The sequence below is a fragment of the Aotus nancymaae genome, unplaced genomic scaffold (assembly GCF_030222135.1).
Source record: "Aotus nancymaae isolate 86718 unplaced genomic scaffold, 86718_ANA_hifiasm-v0.15.2.pri h1tg000067l, whole genome shotgun sequence".
Taxonomy (NCBI): Eukaryota; Metazoa; Chordata; class Mammalia; order Primates; family Aotidae; genus Aotus; species Aotus nancymaae.
The window spans coordinates 24698937-24721882 of record NW_026988482.1 but is presented as its reverse complement, the minus strand read 5'-3'; the positions used below and the strand labels follow the sequence as shown (position 1 = coordinate 24721882).

Below are 22946 nucleotides of genomic sequence, written 5' to 3'. Positions count from 1 at the left end.
GAGGAGCCTCCCACCCCAGTGCCTACTCTAGAAGAGCACCCAGACCATGCCCAGGAGGACGCGGTTACCAGAAGGAAGGTGCCAACCAAGGAGGCTGAGAACCCAGTGGAGAAACTTCCAGTCCCTACCTCCAGGCCAGGCAGCCCAATGCAAAGCCCAGAGCCCCCAGATATCTCCAAGTCCCAAAGGAGTAGCCAGGAGATCTGTAGCTCACAGCCAGAGAAGCAGCCCCCCAAGTCTGTGACTATACCAGCTCCAGTGTGCCACTGTCTGCCTACCAAATAACCTGCCACAAGCGGTCCCCATTCCAGTCTCCCAAGGAAGCCATGCAGATCCCTCTCTGCAGTGCCCCAACCTGCCAGCTTCGGGAAGTTGTGGAAGACCATGTGCTAGTGTTTGATATGGCCACAGGCAGCACGAGGATGGGGCTACTCTGTGCCATGACCCTATGGGCTCACGGACGGTGCTCGTGGGCCTCATGCCCAGCTACCCATCCATGTATGTCCCTGAAAATATGCTTTCCACCCAGCTGTTGGCCAAGCCCATCCCCTCTCCTGACAGCAATCACTCCAGCTTTTGGTCCACCACAGCCATGCTGTCCAGCCCAGTGCCCTCCAGCCTCTCATCTGGCAGCTACCAAGAGGTGGCCCTGATTCCAAAGGAGGCCAGGCTCAATCTGGAGTCATGGGACTCCCCTGGTACTGAGACACCCATCAGGGTTGGGATGCTCACTGGGCCTGTTTCACTGGGGATGCCCCTCCAATTTGATGAGAGGATGCTGACCCATGGCCCTCATACTAGCTGGTCCAACCCTGATGGTGAAAAAAATGAACCTAGTCACACCATCTCGATGCTAGACCCTTCCATGGCACCCTCTAGGATGCCAGACGTCTCCATACTCCAGACCAAGAAACTACAGTGGATGAACTCAGAGCCTGCTGCACCAGCCAATACCCAGGAGTTGCCCAGATCCCTGCTCCAGGAGGACATAGGCAGCCACAAAGAGGTCATTCCTGCTCACCCTGATAACCCTCAGGCCAAAGATGCTGGGCAGCCCCTCCTCACTGGGCAGATCCTCCTTGCTGGACAGCCACCCCCACCTGAGCACCCCTTTACTGATCAACCCCCTCTCAATGGGCAGACATCCCTTGCTAAGAATCCCTCTTTGTCTAAAGGACCCCCTATCACCAAAGAGCCTGCCCTTTCAAGAGGGTCCCCTAACCCTGGAGATCCTGGCCAAGTCTCCACCCAGGAAGATGAGCCCTTGGGCCTGCCTACTCATGTAGGGGCACTTCAGGTACCCCTGACACCTGAGGAGACCTGTATCTATAAGAGTAGAGACAAGGTTGGTATCAGTAATGCTCCACGCTCCATCATGAATCAGCAGCAACCTGGCAGCTCCCCTAGGGCCCAGGAGGAGCAGCTTTCCTTGATCACATTTACCATACCTGGCACTGGATACAAGGTCTTGCCCATGGCCATGGTGGCCACTGAGTCCCAGAGTGCCCCATTCAAGCTGACAGCTGAGGATCTTACACACTCATCCGTGGTTGCACATCTTGGACTGCCCCGTGGGGCCTGCTATGAACTGGTGTCCACGATGGATGCCCTGCCAGTGCGGTCACCAGTGCTCTGCTGCCAATCCCTGGGACCCTTCCAGGACATGGCAGCTGTGGTGATTGATACAGGCACGGGATTCACCAAATGTGGACTGGCTGGAGAGGACCATGTCCTCGGTGTCATACTGTCACGAGTTCAGCTGCTGCAGCACCCAACCCAGGGCCAGCCATGGTATGCAGTGCCTGAAAACCAAGAGGGATCCTATTCAGTGCTGAACCGAGGTGTGGTCTGTGACTGGGATGCGCTAGAGGTGCTATGGCAGCACCTGTTCTATTGCAGGCTGGGTGTGCAGCCTGAGAAGCTAGCTGTGCTCGTAGCCGACTCGCCCGTCTCACCACGCACCGACCGAGAAAAGGTGGCTGAAGTACTCTTTAAGCATTTCCATGTACCAGCCATGCAGACAGTGCATCAGGCCCTGCTGGCGCTCTATGCTTATGGACGTACCACTGGGCTAGTGCTGGGCAGTGGCCATGGCACCTCCTATGTGGCACCCATCCTCACTGGGGATCTGGCCCCACTTAATACCTATCGGCTGGATGTGGCTGGTGCTGACCTTACTAACTACCTGGCCCAGCTGCTGCAGAGAAGTGGCCACTCACTGCCCAAGGCAGAACTGATCAACCAGATGAAAGAGGCCTGCTGCTACGTGGCCATGGATGTGGCAGCTGAGAGGGCCCGCACCCAGGCGCAGGCTGGGGTGGACTTTGTGCTTCCAGATAAGCAGGTTATCACACTGAGCTTTGAGTGCTTCTGCTGCCCCGAGGACCTCTTCCAACCCAATCTGATAGGTCTTAACCAGTCGGGCCTCCCACAGCTGGCCCTCCTAAGCATCAACCGGTTGGAGGCCAAGCAGCAGGAGCAGCTGCTGGCCAATGTGGTACTGGATGGTGGCAGCACCCGGGTGAGTGGCTTCCCTGAGCGCCTGAGACAGGAGCTGGGCCCTGGTGCAGCTGTGCTGGGCTCTCCCCACCGTGCAGTTGCTGCCTGGCTTGGGGGCTCCATCATGGTATCCCAGAACTCCTTCCAGAGCCTGTGGCTCAGCCGCCAGGAGTATGAGGAAGAGGGCCCATGGGCCATCTATAAGTACCAGCTGTGAGCACATAAAAGTTCTGGTTCTGCTTGCTTTAAGTGCCATGGCATGTTTCTGGCACAGGGTGGTGTGGGAAAAGCAGGAGTCCAGGCATGAGGTCATGGATGGGGGCCCTGGCTCTCCCAAGGCATGCTCTGTCTCTGCACTTTGGAACTCCATGGGCCTTGGCAACCTATCCTTTCTAGACAGCCCTGGAGCCCCTTGACTGGCATTGGCTCTGATCCAGTCTGACCTTTACTGCACCCCAAGGGCAACCACAGAGTGGCTGCTGTGGGTTTTGCCCCGTTGCCCTGACAACAAGTGCAATTACCCTTGATTGCCAGCTTGTTGCCATGGCAATTTCAAACATAATGTAATAACCCACACAGCCTGGAGTGAGTCACAAGGTGGGGGGCGGGGGGCAGCCCCCTCCCCTGGCTCCGGAGGAAAAGACTGTTTGCCCTCCTCCATTGTGGGCCCTCTTCTGGGGGCTGCAGCCAAGCAACATGGACAATAGTCAAGCAGTATCAAAGATGGCTGGGGGCCTGGGTGGGAGGGTTCTGTCAGAGTCTGGGCTTCTTGGGGAGCTGTCCTGCTAATCTAGGTACCTCCTACAGTCTGAACCTTTACTGGAGCTCTGTGCTGGGTTAGCAGGGGCTTCTGTCAGCCAGCCAGAATCTAAGGTCATGGGATTGCTGCCCTTTGGTACCCTAGGGCAGGGAGTTGGGGGTGCAAATAAGTCCTGGATCCTGGTTAGGAGGCTCAACCTGAGCTGCAGGATGAGGCTCTGTGGATACCAGGGCTCACATCTTATTCTTCCCTTCTGACTTTCTAGCTTGGTGGAAGCCAGAACTATGAACTTAGGGCCCCTTCTCCTCCTCAGCCTCCCGACCCAAGCAGCTGCTGCCCTCCAGAGTACAGGCCTCCTTAGGGGGATCCTCATAAAGGCTACTAGACAATGCCAATCTCAACTGCCTCTGCTCTTGTTCCAAACTCTGCTCTGTGTGGAAGGGCCTCCTGCCATCCCTCTGGCCAGTGGAGTGGTGAGAAATCATGTCCCCTGACCCCATCTGGCTTTGAATAGTGGAAGTAAGAACAAAGCTCAGCATTGGTCCAGTCCCTGCCCTGGAAGAGCTAAGAGGATGGCATTCAGCTGGTGTTACTATTGCCTGCCTTGAAGGCAGCTGGATGTTGAAGCCAAAACATTGAAGCCAGTCCTACCCTGCCTGTGCCTTCCTGTGTGGAGGCCGAGGCATAAGCCATGGCTCAATCCTAACCCTGAGTTTTGTCTTCAGATTGCCCTCTACAAATGGCAAACACTTGTCTGTCTTCACATATACCTGAGATCAAGTTGCTGCTCTGGTGGGAGCCTGAAAACAGCCAATGATGTAGGGTCAGCACAGATCCTGCCCGCCCCTGGACATGGTCCAGCCCCCTTCCCATGTCCGGCTCTCAAAGCCTGATTCAGCTTCTACAATTCTGAGACTTGTGTCAGGCAGGAAGGGGACTGACAAATCTAGGGACCAGCTATAGTGTCCACACACACGTGCCAGCAAGCATGCCTGGGTGCACAAAGAATGCAGACACACGTGCCCCTGGGCACCACTGCATACACTGTGCTGTTGCATCTCCCTCAGCAAAAGAGAGCATACACACACGTACACGTGTGCATACACACCCTGCCACGTGCTCTCACCCACATGCACAGAGCGTGCATAGGACCAAGAAGAGGTGGAGTACTGCCAGCAGCAGGCAGGGCGCTAGGGAGCTACCTCTTCCTCTGCCTAAAAATCCCCATTCCAGCTTCTCTTTGACCCCCATGCCTGGATAGCCACGACCCTCAGGAAAGACAGAAAACATGTGTGTGGCATATGTAGGGTCAGCAAGCCACAGGTTGGCTACACCATAAAACTCAGAGACCCATTGTTTCAAGAATAGTGGGCAGATGGCAGGAAGGACTCAGTGCCAGGCCATTCATTCATTCTGCAGACATCAGCCGAGCATACTGAGATGAGAAACGGGTTCTGCCTTGCAGATACTCAGCCTGATAGGAGATTCCTACCCAGTGTGGGCTGGGTGCCATAACCCGAGACCATTCAGAGCCCAGTGACCCCAGAAGCGGCACCAGACTGGCCTAGAGGAGGTAACCCAAAACCAGGGAGGAATGTGAAGGGCTCAGTACCCCCTCTGGAGGAATATTTTGAAGAACGTTGTCTGAGGCGGTCATTCCCTATATTAGCTTTCCAGTCTGAGCCCCAACCCCAGCAATCCCTCCTGTCATCAGCCACGGGTGGCCATGCAGGGGAGCCTCAAGATGGCTGAGGGTTTGGGGGTGACCCCAACTCCCTCTCTTGCAGCAGGATCGGGAGGCTTACTGGGAGGAGTGGGGCAAGATAGAGCCTAGCTCCAGACACTGAGAGGCCTGAGTCTGGCTTTCATATACTGGCCTTAGGATGGTCCTCAGGGCTTGTGAGTGGCATGGAGCTGGCTTTGGGTCCATGAACCTCACTGACAAGGGACAGAGAAATGACCAAGTACTTGCTTCAAAGCTTCCTCCTGGTGGTTCTGAGCCTCCTCCCTCTTATCAGGGCCCAAGCCAGTTGGGATACCTTGGTGCCACAGTTCTCCTGTGTCCCCATAGCCCAGGCCAGGCCACCTAGAGTGAGGCTACTCAGGAAGTGTTTTAGAGTGATTAGACTGAAAAGAAAGCAGAGGCCACACCATGTCACAGGTCACTTTTATAGTTTGGGAAATTTGGTGCCACACAGGAGGGGGCTGACTCTGCCAGACACCTTGGCTGGGACTTATGGTTGGGAAAGACCAGAGGCCTTGCAGGAGTTGGGGGTGGGGTGGGATAGGAGACTTTGCTACCAGAGTCTAGGGCCCTCACTGTTTACACACTGACTACTTGCAAACACATACCTCTGTGTGTTTACTGCTCCTAGCTAGAGGATGCTAGTCTGTAGGGGAGCCTGCCCTAGCCCGACTGCCCATCTGGTTTTTCTAAGCGGGTCCTGCCTTTTGAGTCGGGTTCGGGAAGCTGGGCGAAGCCCGGGTCCCCTAGAGACTAATGGCTGGCAAGCGATCCTACGCAACTCCAGGACTCAGGCTTTCCCCTAACTCTTCACTCCCCACCCCTTACATTGGGCATAGGAGGCCTCCTCCGGCCCCAGTCTGAGGGCCTAAGGGAGCCGTTGAGGACCTTGGCCAGGGCTAAGCAGGCCAGTGCTCACCAGCACGGGTGCAATCCCGCGCGCGCCTGCTCTCCAGTGGGATTCTGCCCTTAAGACTCCGCCAGGGTCGGGGCGGGGCCGGTTGGGAGGCCCCGCCCCCAGCCCGCCCCCGGCCCGGGGTGCGAATCCGGTGCCGGCAAGCGGCTGGCGATGCTGGAGGTTCGCTAGCCGAAGCGGCTGCATCTGGCGCCGCGTCTGCCCCGCGTGCTCGGAGCGGATTCTGCCCGCCGTCCCCGGAGCCCTCGGCGCCCCGCTGAGCCCGCGATCACTTCCTCCCTGTGACCAACCGGCGCTGCAGGTGCGGGGCGGGCCGGGCTGGGGGCGCTTCCCGAACGCACGTTGGGGGGCCCTGGGGGATTGTTTCCCTGGCTCGAGGTTCGGGATGCAGAGTGCGCGGGGGCGCAGCGAGGGCTCGAGGTCCTGGCCGGGTCAGAGCGCGCGGGCTTTGCAGATCTAGGGGACGGAGTGCGGGGTCGGGCTAAAGTTCCCCATTACCTCGAACGGCTTGGGGGTCCCAGGGGGAAGCCTCTGCGGCTTGGCATTATGAAAAGATTAACCCTCGAAGATTCGTGGTCCCCTGTGAGGGTAGGGGCCGAGAGCTGAGACGTCCCTCCCCGTTCCCAGAGCCGCCTCCAGCCCCTCCCAACTGTCCCCGGGCCCCTTCCCTCCTGCTTAGCAGTCACTAATTTCCATGACAACGGAGAGTTCTTTATGGGCGACAACCCGGAGGGGGCTGGGCGGGGCTGCCGCGGGGTGGGGGAGGAGGCTCCAAGCCCCTGGGGACCAGCAGCCCCCAGCCAAAATTCAGCTTCTGAGCCTTCACCTGGGGACCAGACGGGGGTCCAGTGCACGGACCCACGTGCACGGTGGGGGTGGGGGCGCACATGCTCCTGCTGGGAGGTGCGGGGCTTAGTGCTCACACGTGTGCTTTCCGCATGTGTGTTGCTGTGCCAGCGGGGGCGAGCCAGCAGCACTTGGGAAGGGGGTCAGGGTGGCACCACGGTGGGGAGCAGGGCCCCTGGCTGGAGGTGGCAGGGATAGTGACAGCGTAAGCTGTCTTCCCCAGCTTGTACTGTCTGGCAGAGACCCTGGGCTCTTGAGCCCCAGCCCCCTCCCCGCATAGCTCTGCCAAATTGCTTTTGTCCGCACCTCCCAGGCAGAGCCTGCTCCACTAGGTTTCTTCCTAAGGATCAGGGCCTTCTGTCCCACACTTAAAAGCTTAGAGTCTGCAGTAGTCCAGTCCCTGTGCTGTACTCCCCTTACCCCCAACCTCAGGCTTTGAGCCCCCAGGACTACCTTCAGAGACCTGGTGTTCTCCCCCAGCCTCAGAGTTGATTCTTGGCAGCTTCAGCGACTTCTGAGCCTCAGTTTCCTCAACTGGGAAACTGGTGTCTCCAGTCCCCTCAGAATCAGGTTGGTTTCCAGGGTGGGGCAAGGGTTTCCCTTTTCTAATACAGCATTTGGTGTGGACCCCCCAGGTGCCCTCCTAGGTTGGTGTTCACATATCTCTGATAACCCTATTCTCCAGTCCCATGCCCTAGCCACCACTCACAGGCAGGCAAGCAGTCCTCTGCCCTGGGAGAAGGCCAGATTCCATGGTTTCTATTTGGGGAAACTGAGGCATGGAGAGGAGAAGGGCTGTGCAGTTGTTATCCTGTTTCTGGGTTGCTTGTGATGCCGTTTCTGGCACTCATGGCAGGATCTGCTGTGGGGGGGTGGAGAGAGGGGATTAAGCAGAGCTGTAAGAGGGGCTCTGGGGACTGAAAGCCTGGAGAGGATAGCAGGTGGGGGAGGGGTTGGCTGGGAGGGTCTAGGTACAGCTGGGCCAACTGAGAAGAGGGACTATAAAGGGAAGCAGCCAGGCATCCGAGCCTCATTTCCATCCCCTCATGCGTCTGCCTTCAACATGTTGGACTTGCCATACCTAAGCTGCTGTGATGGCAGAGAGAGGGGCTGGGAACTGTCCTAATTTGGGGGGGCTGTAGCAGCTGGGCTCTTCCCCACCAAGATGCTCTAAGGAGCTGGCCTCCTTTTAGCTGTGCTTCCTACGTTGAGTTCAGTGTATATTTGGGGGATACTGGAGGGTGCAGTCTCAAAGGTCCAGGTACCACGGATAGCTCCTGGCCCAGGGATTTAGAGCACATCGCCATGGAGGCCTTAGGGCTCTGCTGGGCACCCTTCGGCCCCCTTCAGAACTCCCGTCCACCTACCCTTTCCTGCCCTTTGTGCTGTGTGCCTTTTATTTTGTCATTTCCTTGCTCCTTTTCCATCACAGGTTCTTTGTCTCTCTGTATCTCTGCCCCATTCTCTTTTTTCCTAAATTCTCTCAGTCTCCCCACCTCCCCTTTCTTGATGGGGACCTGGGTCACAGAACCTTGAAGAAGAAGCCAGGCTAAAGTCTCAGGAAATTCTTGAAGAAGGGACCTAACCAACACATCTCCCCTCCCCCTCCCCTTGTTTTAAAACTTCCATCACCATAGCAACCCTTTACTCTAGTGCCTTCCTCTGCATTTCCCCTCCTCCACCCACTGGGAAGCAGAGCCTCGAGTGGATTCTCCTTTAGGGGTTCAGAGATTGGGACCCCAAGTGCTTGGGAGGAGACAGTTGGCCTTTGACTGCCTGCATGTTGAGAGCTAAACATTCAGGATATAGCACTGGACTGCATGCCCACCCCCAAGACTGGAAAGACCTCCCCCCAGTACTCCCTCATTAGATGGGCAAAATTCAGCTGTAGGAATTTCTACCATGATTTAGCTGGACTCTGAGGCTCAGTCAAGGCAGCCCCTTGACTGGTCCCCTGAAGCAATTGAATGGTGGTCTAGAACCTTGGTCCTGCCTCCTGACAGACTTTGAGTGAGGTCTTCAGCTCCCCTGGTCCTGTGGGTGACATCAGCTGTGAGTTAGGTAGGGCTTGGGCTTTGGCATGTTCATTGCAGCAGGAAACCCGGCCCCAGTCCTTGAGAGAATAGAGCAGCAGAGAGGAGGGGGTGCCTGCAGGCTGGTGTTCACAGCTGCCACTAAATTGGGAGGTGTTGCCTACAGTTGTTGAGAGGCAGCTGGACGCCTCTTGGGCCCCTCTTGGCCTCCCTAATTTACTGCAAGCTCTGGAGCCCCACATGTTAGGGGAATCAAGGGAACAGGAAACTCCTGTTTATGGCTATGACAGGTAGGGCCTGGACCATGCTGATCCCAGTGAAGGAGGGGACAGGACCCCAATGTGGGGCTTCTAGACCTCTTAGCCTCTGTCCTGCTTGGGCTTTCCCTGGGCCAGACTTGCATAAAGATGCAGTAGAGTCCCTGGGGTACCCTTTTTCACCAGGGCACCAACAGAGGATCCCTCAGGATTGCCAGGGGCTCAATCCCCTGAGCCCAGTGGTCAAGCCCTGGGAGCAGGCAGTAACTGGGGAGTGCTTGGCCCTCAGGCCCCCTGAGAGCCAGATGGAGGGCAATGGCAGCACCAGGGCCTGCATTCCCCCCAAGCTCCCTTTGGGCAGCTGACGGTACACACTGTTCAGTTCCTCTGCAGAGAGTGGAGGGAGCTATGTCTTCAGGGAAATGGCTGTTGTGGGGCTCCTGTGCCCTTCCATGGCCTAACATGTACCTGAGGAAGGCTCAGATCTGTGTTGCTGAGAGGAGAACTCCCCATTGTTGGGTGTTGGGTCTGGGCCATGGGGATAAGAAATGGAAACCCCTTCTGCCTGGCCTCCTACCTTTCTGAGAGCTGTCCCTTGGCTGTTCCTCCCAGGTTTCCTTTGTTGCAGGCAGATGCCCAGGGCTTGGTGAACACGCCCGAAGCCTCCCAGGGAGCAACAGTGGATAGCAGATGATGGAGTGGGTGTGGGAGAAGGGAACCAAGTGCTAATTGAAAGCCAGTCCCCTTTTTCTCCTCTCTTTGCCCTGGGGCCAATCTGGGGCCCCACACCAGTGTAGTTAGACTGGTGAGGAGGAGGAGGAGGAGGAGTGACTGGCTGAAATCTGGGCAGCCATAGTAGGGGGCAGGGGAGACAGATCTGTTCCCATCTCAGTCTTGAGGTTGCAGGACATGGCTCTAGGCTGACATTACGGGTGGAGGCCCAGCTTTCTGTGGTAGAGACAGATCCCCAAGATGAGCCCTGGGCCCCAGTAGGCATGAATGCATATGCAGAGCTGAAAGCTGGGGCCAGGATCAGGGACAGGCATGCACAAAACCTCCCACCCACGCCATGCTGGCAGAGCTGGGAGCCGTTGGAGTGGGGTGGGGGGTGGGGCATGGAGGTTGTGGAAAGTATCTCAGAAAAGGGCCATTTTGAGTCTGGCCTTGGAGGATCAGGATTGTTTTGGACAGTGTGTTGCACAAACCACCTTATAATGTCAGAAATCACAATGAAAGAAGAGATTCAATTCTGCTCTCAGCATCTCGCTCATGTGGCAGCTGCTCCACAGGAAAGCCAAGGTGGGCAGAGCGCTTGCCAGTGCCCACACTTCCTACCATTGAGTGGACACAGTTGAGCTGGCGAGTCACCTGTTGTTGGACATTTAGGTACTGTTGCTGAATTTTTTTAATGTTATAAATAACTCTGCCGTGACAAATAGGAATCTGACGGGAGGCTTTTGGGGGAAGGGCACTCTTGCCAGAGGGAATGGTGTAAGCAAAGCAACCAAGCTGGGGCACAGGTCCCTCCCAGCCCTCTCGGGAGACTGCAGGCTAAGGTACCACCCTCCTGCCCAGTACACGGCCCTCAGACTCCAGCCTGGGAGGGGAATCGCTGCCTATTAGAGTTGATGAGAGGACTGTTGCAGGCCCCCTCCTGCAGATGTTATGGCGTGAAGATGTGTGGCCGGCATTGGTAACTGGCTATGCCTCTGCTCTCAGCTGTGAGGATGGGATTCTGGCCACATGCTTCTCTCCAGTGGAGGAGATGAAGGGTTGTGGCCATGGTGGCAGACATGCAGTCAGTGACGATCTTCAAAGCCTCTCATTTGCCTCTGCTGTGCCTCACAAGGCAGCTTAAACCCTAGCTGGAATAACGCTGATGAAATGCGTTTGTATTCCCTGAGCTCAAGCAACCCAGGTGAAGGAATGATAGAGTTTGTTCCCTAATGCTGAGGGGAAATCTGAGGGAGAATTTCCAGGGCTGTGACTCCTGGGAATCACAGCCTGGTTGGCTGGCTTCTGCCTGGGAGGAAACAAGTAGCAGCCAGGGTTGGCCATGGGCTTGTTTGGGTCCTGGTCTTTGACTTTGGCTGGCAGAGTTCATCTTGCCAACCTGCCTCCTCCCTTCTCCACTACCCTGAGACTGTGAGTGCCTTCAGGTGGGGGAGCATCTAGGTACCCCAGGCCCTAGCTTAGGCCCTGCACACAGCAAGTGCTAATTGGCATGGAGGGAAAACATGCATAGTCAGCAGAAGCAGAGCAATTTCAGTGCAGACTCAGCGCAGAGTTTGCTATAGCTCCAGTGTCACACTGACCAGGCATTACAGAGGTACACCCTAGGGTCAGATCTGTGAAGTCTAGTCACTAATCCCCAACCCTCACCTTTGAACATGGGCTAATGAGTGCATTTTCCTTTGGACACCGGCGCCAGCCCACCCAGTACTACAGATGAGGATTGGGCTGTAATTGGCAGGATTGCAGACCTCCGGGACACCGTGCCCAGGTGGAAAGAGTGCCTAGAGCTCACTGAGCCAGCTGTATCTGTTCTGTTTGGGGGCCTTGCACCTGGACCTGACAACCCAGGTCCCCTGTGGGCCCCAGTGGGCATGAATGCATATGCAGAGCTGAAAGCTGGGGCCAGGATCAGGCTTGTCTTGCTCTTTATGACCAGTATACCTGCATGCCTCCTGGCAAATCCTTCCCTCTGAGTCCTAATGCTGCCTCCAAAGCTTTACCTTCCCTCTCCACCCAGATTGTGCCTCTGAGGAATGACCCAAGCACTGTGCCTCAGTGCAGTATTTACTAAATCCATCAAAGTCATTACAATAAAATAGTAAAAATTTGAACAGAAAATTAATAAACAAAAGATATGTCTGCCTTTTTGACACACAATTCTTTGCCCAGGAGAGAAAACTCTTATTTCCTTCAGTATTCTTTCAGAAAAGAGTTTGTGAATGTACATCAATATGTAAACTTCTATCCAAGCCAGGCATGGTGGGTCATGCCTGTAATCCCAGCATTTTGGGAAGCTGAGGCGGGAGGATCACTTGAGCCCAGGAGTTCGAGAACAGCCTGGGAAACATAATAAGATCCTGTATCTACAAAAAATATTTAAAAAATTAGCCAGGTGTGATGGTGTGCACCTGTGGTTCGGTCCTAGCTACTCAGGATGCTGAGGTGGGAGGATCGCTTGAGCCCAGGAGGTTGAGGCTGTAGTGAGCTGTGATCATGCCACTGCATTCCAGCCTGGGTGACAGAACAGCTGGGCATGGTGTGGGTGCTTGTAATCCCAGCTGCGGTGGGAAGATCGTTTGAATTCAAGAGTTCTGGGCTGTAGCGCGCTATGCCAGTTTGGTGTCTACACCCAGTTTGGCATTAGTATGGTGACTTCCCGGGACCTGGAGATCATCAGGTTGCCTAAGCAGGGGTGAAACAACCCAGGTCGGAAACAAAGCAGGTCAAAACTCCTGTGCTGATCAGTAGTGGGCTTGTGCCCATGAATAGCTACTGCACTCCAGCCTGGGCAACGTAGCGATACCTGTCTCTAAAAAAAGAAAGCAAGCAAGCAAGAAAGAAAAGAAATAGGTCTTCCAGAATCCCCCCGTGTGTCCTAATTCAATCATAACCCCTCCTTTTCTCTTAGAAAGGACTATTATCTGACTCTGCTTATTTCCTAGCTTTTCTTTATGGCTCTGCTGCTGTGTTTGTATCACCAGTACGGGTTTGTTCTGCCTATTTGAACTCTCTATCAATAGACTTATACTATATGTATTCCTTTGTGTTTTTTTGCACTTAACACTGTGTAAGAGACAACATGTGGTTGGGTATAGCTGAAGCTCTTTCTTTCCATTGCTGTATAATATTCCATTGTGTGACTCTACCACAATACATCCTGTTGGTGATGGTATTTGGTCTGTTTTCCATTTTTGGTGATTATGTATATGGCGACTATGAGCATTCTTGTATGACTGTCCTGATGCACGAATGTGTGCACTTCTGTAGGCACGTATTAGGAGTGCAGTTACTGGTTTACAGGGTATGTTTGTTTGACTTTAGTGGTTTTACCAAACTGCTTTACAAAGGGGAGGTTGCCTCTCCTAGCAGTGCTCATGTTCTTCATACCTTCACTAACACTTGTTAGCTCTAGACCTTCAGAGATGACTAGCAGGTGGGTGGGTGATTATAGCCCCCTTAATCTGTGAAATAGCTGAAATTTAAATAAGCTGTTTGATAAGTCTTTTTTTACGTATAGAATGCAAAACTATTCCCTTATATATCAGTTTAATATATTTTTCATATGTGGGCCGTTGTAGTTCAGGCAGCTAAGCTGAGTAGCTGGATGTACGGCCAGAAAAGCAGGAGTAGGATCTGAGTCTGCCTGTTCTCTAGCCCTTCCGGGTATAGTCTCTGCTTCTGGTTTGGCCTTAGCCAGGTTGGGGTCTCCCAAAGGCAGCCCTTACGTTGTGGGGAAGTGGAGAGTAGTATAGTTAAGCCAGATCCCCTTGTGCCTGCAGGTTAGAGCCTGGCAATGCCGTTTGGGTGTGTGACTCTGGGCGACAAGAAGAACTATAACCAGCCGTCAGAAGTGACTGACAGATATGATTTGGGACAGGTCATCAAGACGTGAGTGCTGGGCCTGTCAGGCAGGGCTGGGTGGGCTGGTGAGCAAGGGCTAGGGAAGTGGGAGTGGAGTGCAGCTGATTCTAAGGCCAGGGCTGAGTGGGTGCCTGTTGGCTGCAGTGAAGAGTTCTGTGAAATCTTCCGGGCCAAGGACAAGACAACAGGCAAGCTGCACACCTGCAAGAAGTTCCAGAAGCGGGACGGCCGCAAGGTGCGGAAAGCTGCCAAGAACGAGATAGGCATCCTCAAGATGTGAGTGTGAGGCCTGGGGTTGGGGTGGTGTGGGAGGCAAGAGGGAAGGGCTTAGAGGGCGAGTGGCCTCAGGTAGTCCCAGCCTCTGGCCAGTTAGTCTGTAGTGGCCACTGTGGCGACCAGAGTCTCTCCCAGGGGTTCATCCAGCTCTAACTACTGGCTCCCCTCCCTGTCGCCAGGGTGAAGCATCCCAACATCCTGCAACTGGTGGATGTGTTTGTGACCCGCAAGGAGTATTTCATCTTCCTGGAGCTGTGAGTGTGGGTCTGGGGTCCCAAGATTCCCCAGTGCCCAGGACCTTCACCTGTCCCACCCTCTGCAGCTAAGGAGACCCCCTTTTCTGGACCCTTGGGGTCCCGGGTCCCTGTGCCTTGCTCAGCCAGCTGCCTGGCGTAGGCAGCTCACCCAAGTGCTCCTGCCCCACCCCCGATTCCGCCCACGCCGGGCTCAGGGGCTGGTGTCCCTCAGGGCCACGGGGAGGGAGGTGTTTGACTGGATCCTGGACCAGGGCTACTACTCGGAGCGAGACACGAGCAACGTGGTACGGCAGGTCCTGGAGGCCGTGGCCTATTTGCACTCACTCAAGATCGTGCACAGGAACCTCAAGGTGAGGCCAGAGCCAGAGTCAAAGGGCCAGTTGGCAGCTGGGCTGGGGCTGGGGTGGGCAACATCTTGGGGCCTTGATCTAGCCTCCAAGGCCCTCATGCATTGTGCCTTCTGCTCACTCACGTGCAATTCTCACACCACAGCTGGAGAACCTTGTTTACTACAACCGGCTGAAAAACTCGAAGATTGTCATCAGTGACTTCCATCTGGCTAAGCTAGAAAATGGCCTCATCAAGGAGCCCTGTGGGACCCCCGAGTATCTGGGCAAGCAGGGGGTGGGGCAAGGGCAGGGGAAGGAGGAGAATGGGGGGCAGCCTTCAGGGAGCTGCTCTGAGCAGGGGGAAAATGTACTTATCTCAAGAAGTGGTCCTGGATGGTACTGGACCTGGCTAGGCCTGATACTGACCAGCAGATGGGTGCTGTGTTTGTAGCCCCGGAGGTGGTAGGCCGGCAGCGGTATGGACGCCCTGTGGACTGCTGGGCCATTGGAGTCATCATGTACATCCTGTGAGTGGACAGACGGACAAGCAGACTTGCAGTCAGATGGGGTGGGAGTGTGCGTCTGTGGCCTTTCTGTGTGACCCTTCCCCCATGCAGGCTTTCAGGCAACCCACCTTTCTATGAGGAGGTGGAAGAAGATGACTATGAGAATCATGATAAGAATCTCTTCCGCAAGATCCTGGCTGGTGACTATGAGTTTGACTCTCCATATTGGGATGATATTTCGCAGGCAGGTGAGGAGGTGCCTGCCCAGCACTTGGTAAAATGCACGGCAGTGGGTAGGGTTCCTGCTCTCAGCTTCCTCTGTGGGATTCTGCTTCTGTCCCCGAGCCCATTCATCACCTCTAGACATTGAGATAGGGTGCCCATGCCTAGCCCCTCCTTGGCTTTGTCCACAGCCAAAGACCTGGTCACAAGGCTGATGGAGGTGGAGCAAGACCAGCGGATCACTGCAGAAGAGGCCATCTCCCATGAGTGGTGAGCAGGGCCTAGGGGAGGGTGGGAGAGGCCAGAGTCTCCCTTACACCTAGAAGTCCCATTTTTGAGGCCTTGAGGGGATACAGGCACCTAGAGCTCAGGCCCGCCCCTAGTCCCTGGATGCCACATGTAAGAGGTGGGCAGAGTCTCCACAAGGCTCATCCCCTCAGATCCAGACACACTTGCACCCTTTCCAGGATTTCTGGCAATGCTGCTTCTGATAAGAACATCAAGGATGGTGTCTGTGCCCAGATTGAAAAGAACTTTGCCAGGGCCAAGTGGAAGGTAAGCTTGGATAGCTCTCTTCTTGGCTCTATCCCAAGTATTCCTTCTGGCACTCAGCTTGTTGCCTGCATCACACCCCTGCAGCCACACGCAAGCTTTTCTCAGGCCATCAGGTGTGGGTGTAGCCACTGTCATTATCTTAAGTAGGAGTGCTGAGCAGCTGGGTATTTGGCCCTGGGGTGGTTGGAGGCGGCCAGGGGTACTATGGAAGGGGTTTGGTTTGGTCACTGCCAAGCAATGGATCCAGCAAGCCTTACCCTTAGCCTTTCTCCACTGTGCTCCTTTCAGAAGGCTGTCCGAGTGACCACCCTCATGAAACGGCTCCGAGCACCAGAGCAGTCCAGCATGGCTGCAGCCCAGTCAGCCTCAGCCGCAGACACTGCCACCCCTGGGGCTACAGGTGGGGCCACAGCTGCAGCTGTGAGTGGAGCTACCTCAGCCCCTGAGGGTGATGCTGCTCGTGCTGCAAAGAGTGATAATGTGGCCCCCGCAGACCGTAGTGCCACCCCAGCCACAGATGGAAGTGCCACTGATGGCAGTGTCACCCCAGCCACCGATGGAAGCATCACCCCAGCCACTGATGGGAGTGTCACCCCAGCCACTGACAGGAGCGCTACTCCAGCCATTGATGGGAGAGCCACACCAGCCACAGAAGAGAGCACTGTGCCCACCACCCAAAGCAGTGCCACACAGGCCACCAAGGCAGCTGCCACCCCTGAGCCGGCTATGGCCCAGCCGGACAGCACAGCCCCAGAGGGCGCCACAGGCCAGGCTCCACCCTCCAGTAAAGGGGAAGAGGCTGCTGGTTATGCCCAGGAGTCTCAAAGGGAGGAGACCAGCTGAGTAGGCAGCCTGGTGAGGGGGGGCGGGGGATGGGCAGGAGGGTGGGAGAGTGGATGAGGGGCTTCTTGTACATAGAGTCACTGGCATGATGCCCTCGCTCCCCCATGCCCCCGCATCCCAGTGGGGCATACCTAGGGGTCACGGGAGAGCAGTCTCATCTCCTGTGTGTACGTGTGTGAGTGGTAGGCAGGCCAGAGGCAGGGCCGGCCCCAGCCCCTGCATGGATTCCTTGTGGCTTTTCTGTCTTTTGCTAGCTTCACCAGTTTCTGTTCCTTGTGGGATGCTGCTCTAGGGATACTCAGGAGGCTCCTGCTCTCCTTCCCCTTCCCTTCTTGCCTCACCATTCCCCCAGGCAGGCCCTGCAGGTCCCACACTCTCCCAGGCCCTAAACTTGGGTGGCCTTGCCCTGAGAGCTGGTCCTCCAGCGAGGCCCTGTCAGCGGTCTTAGGCTCCTGCACATGAAGGTGTGTGCCTGTGGTGTGTGGGCTGCTCTAGGAGCAGATACAGGCTGGTATAGAGGATGCAGAAAGGTAGGGGAGTATGTTTAAGTCCAGACTGGGCACATGGCTGGGGGCACTGCTCACTAGCTGTGGGGGTCCTCAGAAGTGGAAGAGAATGAGTAGGAGGGCAGAAGCTTCCATCTTTGTCCCTCCTAAGACCCTTGTGTTATTTCCTGCCTTCCTGAGTCCTGCAGTGGGCTGCCTTGTATGCTGAACATCATAAGCCTCTAAGGGAAAGGAGGAACAATTAGGATGTGGCAATGAGACCTGGGAGGGCAGAGTACAAGCCCAGCACCCAGTGTCCCAGGCTAACTGGGTCCTTACCCTGGGCCAAACAGGGAGGGCTGATATCCCCTTGCTCTTCCGAGATGCCCGCCCTCTACAATCTCAGCCCACAAGTCCTCTCCACACTAGGGGGCTTGCCGCATGGCAGTACCCCATAATCCGATTTGGGGGTTTGCCCTTTACAGGGGCAGATTTTCTGCTCTTACTTCAACAATGAAATGAAGAGGAACTCCCTCTATTTCTACAGCTCACTTCTATCAGAGGCCCAGGTGCCTCAGAGCCACATTGAGTTGCTTTTGCTGGGATGAGGAAGTAGAGTTAAACTCCCATTTCCTGAGGGAGGATCCTGACAGATGCCCTTTGTCAGACCCTATCACAGCCTGGACAGGCAACCACATTGGTCCTCGCCCTTGCTCGGCACTCCGTGGTGGTCCTGCCCTTCTCCCTGCATGCCTGTGGGTCTGCTCTGGTGTGTGAAGGTCGGTGGGTTAACTGTGTGCCTGCTGAACCTGGCAAATAAACATCACCCTGCAAAGCCTCTGGCCACCCTTTCGCCTTTGCTTCCTCTGTCCTACTGGGGAGGAGCCCCTGGAAGGCAGTGGGAAGGGGAGAGGCTGGGAGCAGGTTCACAAGTAGTGGCTGGTGTTCAGTGCCCTGTGGATTTCTCGGGCTGAGAGTGAAGATCATCCTCACCACAGTATTCCTCAATGGTGGTGGTGGGAGGGTCCTCTGGAATCTAGAAATCCATGTGGGTAGTGGGTGTTGGGCTGCATTTGGACCAAGGAATACCTCCTGGGCTGAGAGCTCAAAGTAAGGGCTGCTGTTTTGACTCCTGTTGACCAAGGAGCCTTACTCTTGATTTAGGCATAGAGCTGGAATTTACCCAGGGTCAGCACCACAAGGACAGGCCCTGCTCATAGCCAAAGATAGCTTCCCTGAGCAGGGGAGAGGGCGTAGGGTGAGCAATGCACAAAGTTTCAGATCAGCCTTTTTTTTTTTTTTTTTTTTTTTTTTTTTGAGACGGAGTTTCGCTCTTGTTACCCAGCCTGGAGTGCAATGGCGCCATCTGGGCTCACTTCAACCTCCGCCTCCTGGGTTCAGGCAATTCTCCTACCTCAGCCTCCTGAGTAGCTGGGATTACAGGCATGCGCCACCATGCCCGGCTAATTTTTTGTATTTTTAGTAGAGACGGGGTTTCACCACGTTGACCAGGATGGTCTCGATCTCTTGACCTCGTGATCCACCCGCCTCGGCCTCCCAAAGTGCTGGGATTACAGGCGTGAGCCACCGCGCCCGGCCAGATCAGCTTTATATTATGGAGCTCTGCATAAGTTTTCTTCTGGGTAGAGGGAGTAACACTGCCACAAATACTAAGCCTAAAAACCCAAAAGTTGACTTACTCCAGCCCAGGTGGTCCTGGGTGAACTCATCAGGGATGCTGCTCTGAGAGGATCTCAGAGATAACCTCCTCAAAGATAACTTCTCTGATGTGGGAATAATAAAAAGGGTTTGGTCGGGTGCAGTGGCTCACATCTGTAATCCCAGCACTTTGGGAGGCCAAGGCAGGTGGATCACCTGAGGTCGGGAGTTCGAGACCAGCCTGACCAACATGGAGAAACCTGTCTCTACTAAAATACAAAATTCGCTGGACATCGTGGCACATGCCTGTAATCCCAGCTACTCGGGAAGCTGAGGCAGGAGACCCGCTTGAACCCGGAAAGCAGAGGTTGCGGTGAGCCGAGATCGCACCATTGCACTCCAGCCTGGTGCACTCCAGCGAAACTCTGTCTCAAAAAAACTAAATAAATAAAAAATTAAAAATAATAAAAATAAATAAAAAGGGTTTGTTAGTATTTAGTCTTTGAAGCAACTGGGCTCCAAAATTCCAACCCTACTACAGTCCCAAGCATAACAGATCCTCCTTGGAGCTAAGAGCTAAAGTCAGGGTACTGGCCTGAGTGTCTCCAAACTCAAAGATAGTCATGTCTTACTTGGATGAAGCCAAGGTTGGCTTGGGGTGACCTGAGGGACGGGACCTATGTGTCCGTCTTTTCAGAATTGCCCGAAACTGAGGACTGGAAGGGTAGAGTATTTTGGTCTGTGGGAACTGTAGACCACAGCCCACGGTCCAGCACTGTCCAGAGCTCAAAGGACTCGTAGGAACCATTGTTCTATTCCCTTGCGGCTGCCGTTTTCTCTCCCTTGGCCTAGCCTGCCTCGCGCCAGCTCTGGTTTGGGACCACAACGCGCTGCCTTTCCCTGGAAAAGGATCCAGCTGGCAGCCTTGCTGCTTCCTGCCTTGATATAACGCTGCGCTCTCAAGCGGCAGGTCGAGTCCCTCCTCCCCGATGACATCGCAGAGCCACTGCGCTCCGCCCAGGATTCTCTACGGCTTCTGGGCCGCTAAGCCTCGTCCTTGGTCCCGCCCTCCGAGGGCTTGTCCAATCCAGACAAAGTATTCAGGCTCCGCTCAGAGTTTTGTGTTGTCACTTCCGGCCCACTCCAGGAAGTCGTGCAGCGGAGCCAAATTTGAAGCGAGTGAAGGCGCGGGGGCGCGTCCACGAAGCAGAACCTGTAGCAGTTTCCTTGGTTACCTGGGCCCCCTTGAGTCCAACCACCATGCCTATCCGTGCTCTGTGCACTATCTGTTCCGACTTCTTTGACCACTCCCGCGATGTGGCTGCCATCCACTGCGGCCACACCTTCCACCTGCAGTGGTGAGTGATTGCGGCGTCGCGGCCCGGTGCTTGCCCGGGTACTGCTTCAGGACCGTGAACTGTCGGGCCTCCAGGCGGTCCTTCCCCGGAATCCAGACAAGTGTTGAGAACTTTCCTAAACAAGGCCCCACGGCAGCTTCCCAACCTGGGCAGAAGTGGATCAGGATAGGCTTTCTGGCAGTGGTGATAGCTGAGCCAAGCCTGAAGGGGACAGAGATGGCTAAGTGAAGATAGTTGCTTCCTTGATCACCTATACAAACAGATGTGATTTCAAAACCGTTCGCCTGGGCAAGGGTGAGCTTTCACATCAACAGGCCCCTTTATGTCTTCCAGATAGAAACCTGGTAGGCTTCTGGCTACCCAAGAGGATTTGCTGTGGCTTACTTGAGGGTTTGGAATTATTCTACCCAGAGTCATCTCACTGGCCAGACCCCAATATATTCGCCACGTCAGCAAACCCATTTAACAGGCGGAAGCAAGGAGATGCTCCCCTATCCAGGGGTCCTGCTGACCGTGTAGGGCTATTCTGTTGAGTCCCCTAGCTGATGTGGACAGGCTGGTTTGGAGCTCCTAGCAAAAGAGATAAAGGCAGAGTTACACCTGGGAATGGTGGGTGATAATAATCACAGGGGGATTGTGGGGCAAAAGGCCCTAGGAAGCAGAGAGGCAGGCATGACCCTGATGGCTGCTGGCTTACTTGCAAAGCTTTGTTGCTGACAGCCTGAACCCCATGCTGAGGGAGCCACTGCTGTTTGGTTAAAATAGAAACTAAGCTCGTCTCTAAGAGTACTGTACTTTATTTTCTGTTTGCCTACTCTGTTTTCTTCTATCCTTTTATTTTATTATTATTATTTTTTTGAAATGGAGTCTTGCTCCTGTCACGCAGGCTGGAGTGCAGTGGTGCAATCACGGCTCACTGCAACTTCCACCTCCCAGGTTCAAGCAATTATCCTGCCTCAGCCTCCTGAGTAGCCAGGATAACAGGTGTGCACCACCACGCCCAGCTAATTTTTGTATTTTTAGTAGAGACAGGGTTTCTCCATGTTGGCTAGGCTGGTCTTGAACTCCTGACCTCAGGTGATTCACCTTCCTCAGCCTCCCAAAATGCTAAGATTACAGGCGTGAGCCCCTATGCCTGGCCTATCTTTTTACTTTAAAATTTTTCTGTGTGCTTGCGTTTTACATGTATCCCTTGAAAACAGCATTTATCTCCTTTTTTTATATTTTAAATATTACTTTAGTCTAACCCAAAGATCTATATTTTATTTTATTTTGAGTTAGAGTCTCACTGTTATCCAGGCTGCAGTGCAGTGGTGCCATCTTGGCTCAATGTAGCCTCGACCTCCTGGGCTGAGGTGATTTTCCCATCTTAGCCTCCCAAGTAGCTGGGACTATGGGCACATACCACCATGCTCGACTAATTTTTTATTTTTATTTTTTAGTAGAGATGGGGTCTTGGTATGTTGGCAAGGCTGGTCTTGAACCCCTGGACTCACGCAACCTACCCATCTTGGGCTCCAAAAGTGCTAGAGTTACAGGCGTGAGCCACTGTGCCCAGCCTTGGAAAACAGCATTTAGTTGGACTTTTAAAAAATTCAGTCTGATAATCTTTGTATTTAAGTGGACCATTTAGTCTACTTAAATTGTTGCAATTACTGATGAAATGAAGAGTAAATCTATTGTGTTTATTCTATTTTGTCTTGCCTGTTATATCTTATTCTCTCCTTTCTTGCCTTGGTGTGAATTGGTTAAATATTCTGTATCTCTCCATTTTTCCTTTGGTTACTTTGGAAGTTATGTACCCCATTTCTTTTTTTTTTCCCAAGCTTCCCTCCTCCCCCATTTCCATTTTTTAGTGGTTATCCTAGAAATTGAGGTATATAGCCTTAACTTACCAATTTCAAGGTTAATCAACACCTTTCTCATTTTCCCAGGCAACTCAGAGCTTAGACTATTAACACTCTCTTCCCACTTCTACATTATTGTTGAATATTTTAATTGTGTATATATGTGGTGTTTTTTGTTGTTGTTTTTGAGACAGAGTCCTACTCTCTTGCCCAAGCTGGTCTGCAGTGGTGCAATCTCTGCTCACTGCAGCCTCGACCTCCTGGACTCAAGCTATCCTCCTGTCTCAGCTTCACAAGTAGCTGGGACTACAGGTGTGTGTCACCATATCCAGCTGATTTTTAAATTTCTTTTTTTTTGTAGAGACAGGGTTTCATCATGCTGCCCAGGCTGGTTTGGAACTCCTGTACTCAAGCAATCCACCCTCCTTGGCCTGCCAAAGTGCTGGGGTTTATAGCGATGAGCCACCACACCTGGCCAATTGTGTGTTTTTAAATAAAGTTTTTGTTTGGAATAATTTTTTTTCTTTTGAAACAGGATCATGCTCTATTATCCAGGCTGGAGTTTACAATTTTTTCTTCTTGCAGGATTGAATTTTTTGTTAATGTATACTGTCTTTCTTTGTCTCTTGTAACTTTAACTCAAAGTCTATCTTGTCTAATTTAAAGTCCATTTTATCTGCTATTAGTATAGCCACTTCAGCTCTCTTTTGGTGACTGCATGGTATACCTTTTTTTCATCTGATTTATTTTATTTTATTATTGTTTTTAGAGACAGGGTCTTGCTATGTTGGCTAGGCTGGTCTCGAACTCCTGGCCTAAAGCAACCATCCTGCCTCAGCCTTTCAAAGTGCTGGGAATACAGGTGTGAGCCACCACACCCAGCCCTTATCTAGTTTTAGTTTATCAGTTGCTCCTTTAAACATACTTTGGAACACTGTCCTCCCACTCTTACTGCCTT

The 22946-nt window shown here is 53.9% G+C and overlaps 2 protein-coding genes across 4 annotated transcripts in view; both read left to right on the top strand.

Annotated features, from left to right (window-relative positions):
* The first annotated feature begins 6071 nt into the window (after positions 1-6071).
* Positions 6072-17962, top strand: CAMKV (CaM kinase like vesicle associated). Of its 2 annotated transcripts, XM_012467756.3 has the most exons (12): positions 6072-6220; positions 13570-13678; positions 13796-13927; positions 14107-14181; positions 14396-14534; positions 14677-14797; positions 14965-15040; positions 15131-15267; positions 15433-15511; positions 15709-15796; positions 16085-16196; positions 16290-17962. In XM_012467756.3, exons 2-12 carry the CDS (start codon positions 13584-13586, stop codon positions 16637-16639), a joined length of 1404 nt encoding a protein of 467 aa, XP_012323179.2. In that variant the 5' UTR covers positions 6072-6220; positions 13570-13583; the 3' UTR covers positions 16640-17962. The 2 variants fall into 2 exon arrangements, with proteins under 2 accessions (XP_012323179.2, XP_012323178.2); XM_012467755.3 differs by having other exon boundaries at positions 16085-17962.
* A 1969-nt stretch (positions 17963-19931) lies between these two features.
* The window catches only part of TRAIP (TRAF interacting protein), a 30793-nt gene continuing 27778 nt past the window's right edge, over positions 19932-22946 (top strand). Inside the window, exon 1 of one of the 2 annotated variants that reach the window (XM_012467753.2) lies at positions 19932-20141. In XM_012467753.2, the coding sequence (XP_012323176.2) occupies positions 20044-20141 (98 nt within the window). In that variant the 5' untranslated portion in view covers positions 19932-20043. The remainder of the gene's footprint in view (positions 20142-22946) is intronic. The other variant, XM_012467754.2, reaches the window with a different exon arrangement.

What these genes read in the sequence shown, in the direction of transcription:
- CAMKV (XM_012467755.3), top strand. Translation starts at nt 13,584, where the DNA reads ATGCCGTTTGGGTGTGTGACTCTGGGCGACAAGAAGAACTATAACCAG. An exon ending in TATTTCATCTTCCTGGAGCT is followed by an intron (nt 14,182 to 14,395) that starts GTGAGTGTGGGT and finishes GGTGTCCCTCAG; the next exon opens with GGCCACGGGGAGGGAGGTGT. An exon ending in TTGCCAGGGCCAAGTGGAAG is followed by an intron (nt 15,797 to 16,084) that starts GTAAGCTTGGAT and finishes TGCTCCTTTCAG; the next exon opens with AAGGCTGTCCGAGTGACCAC.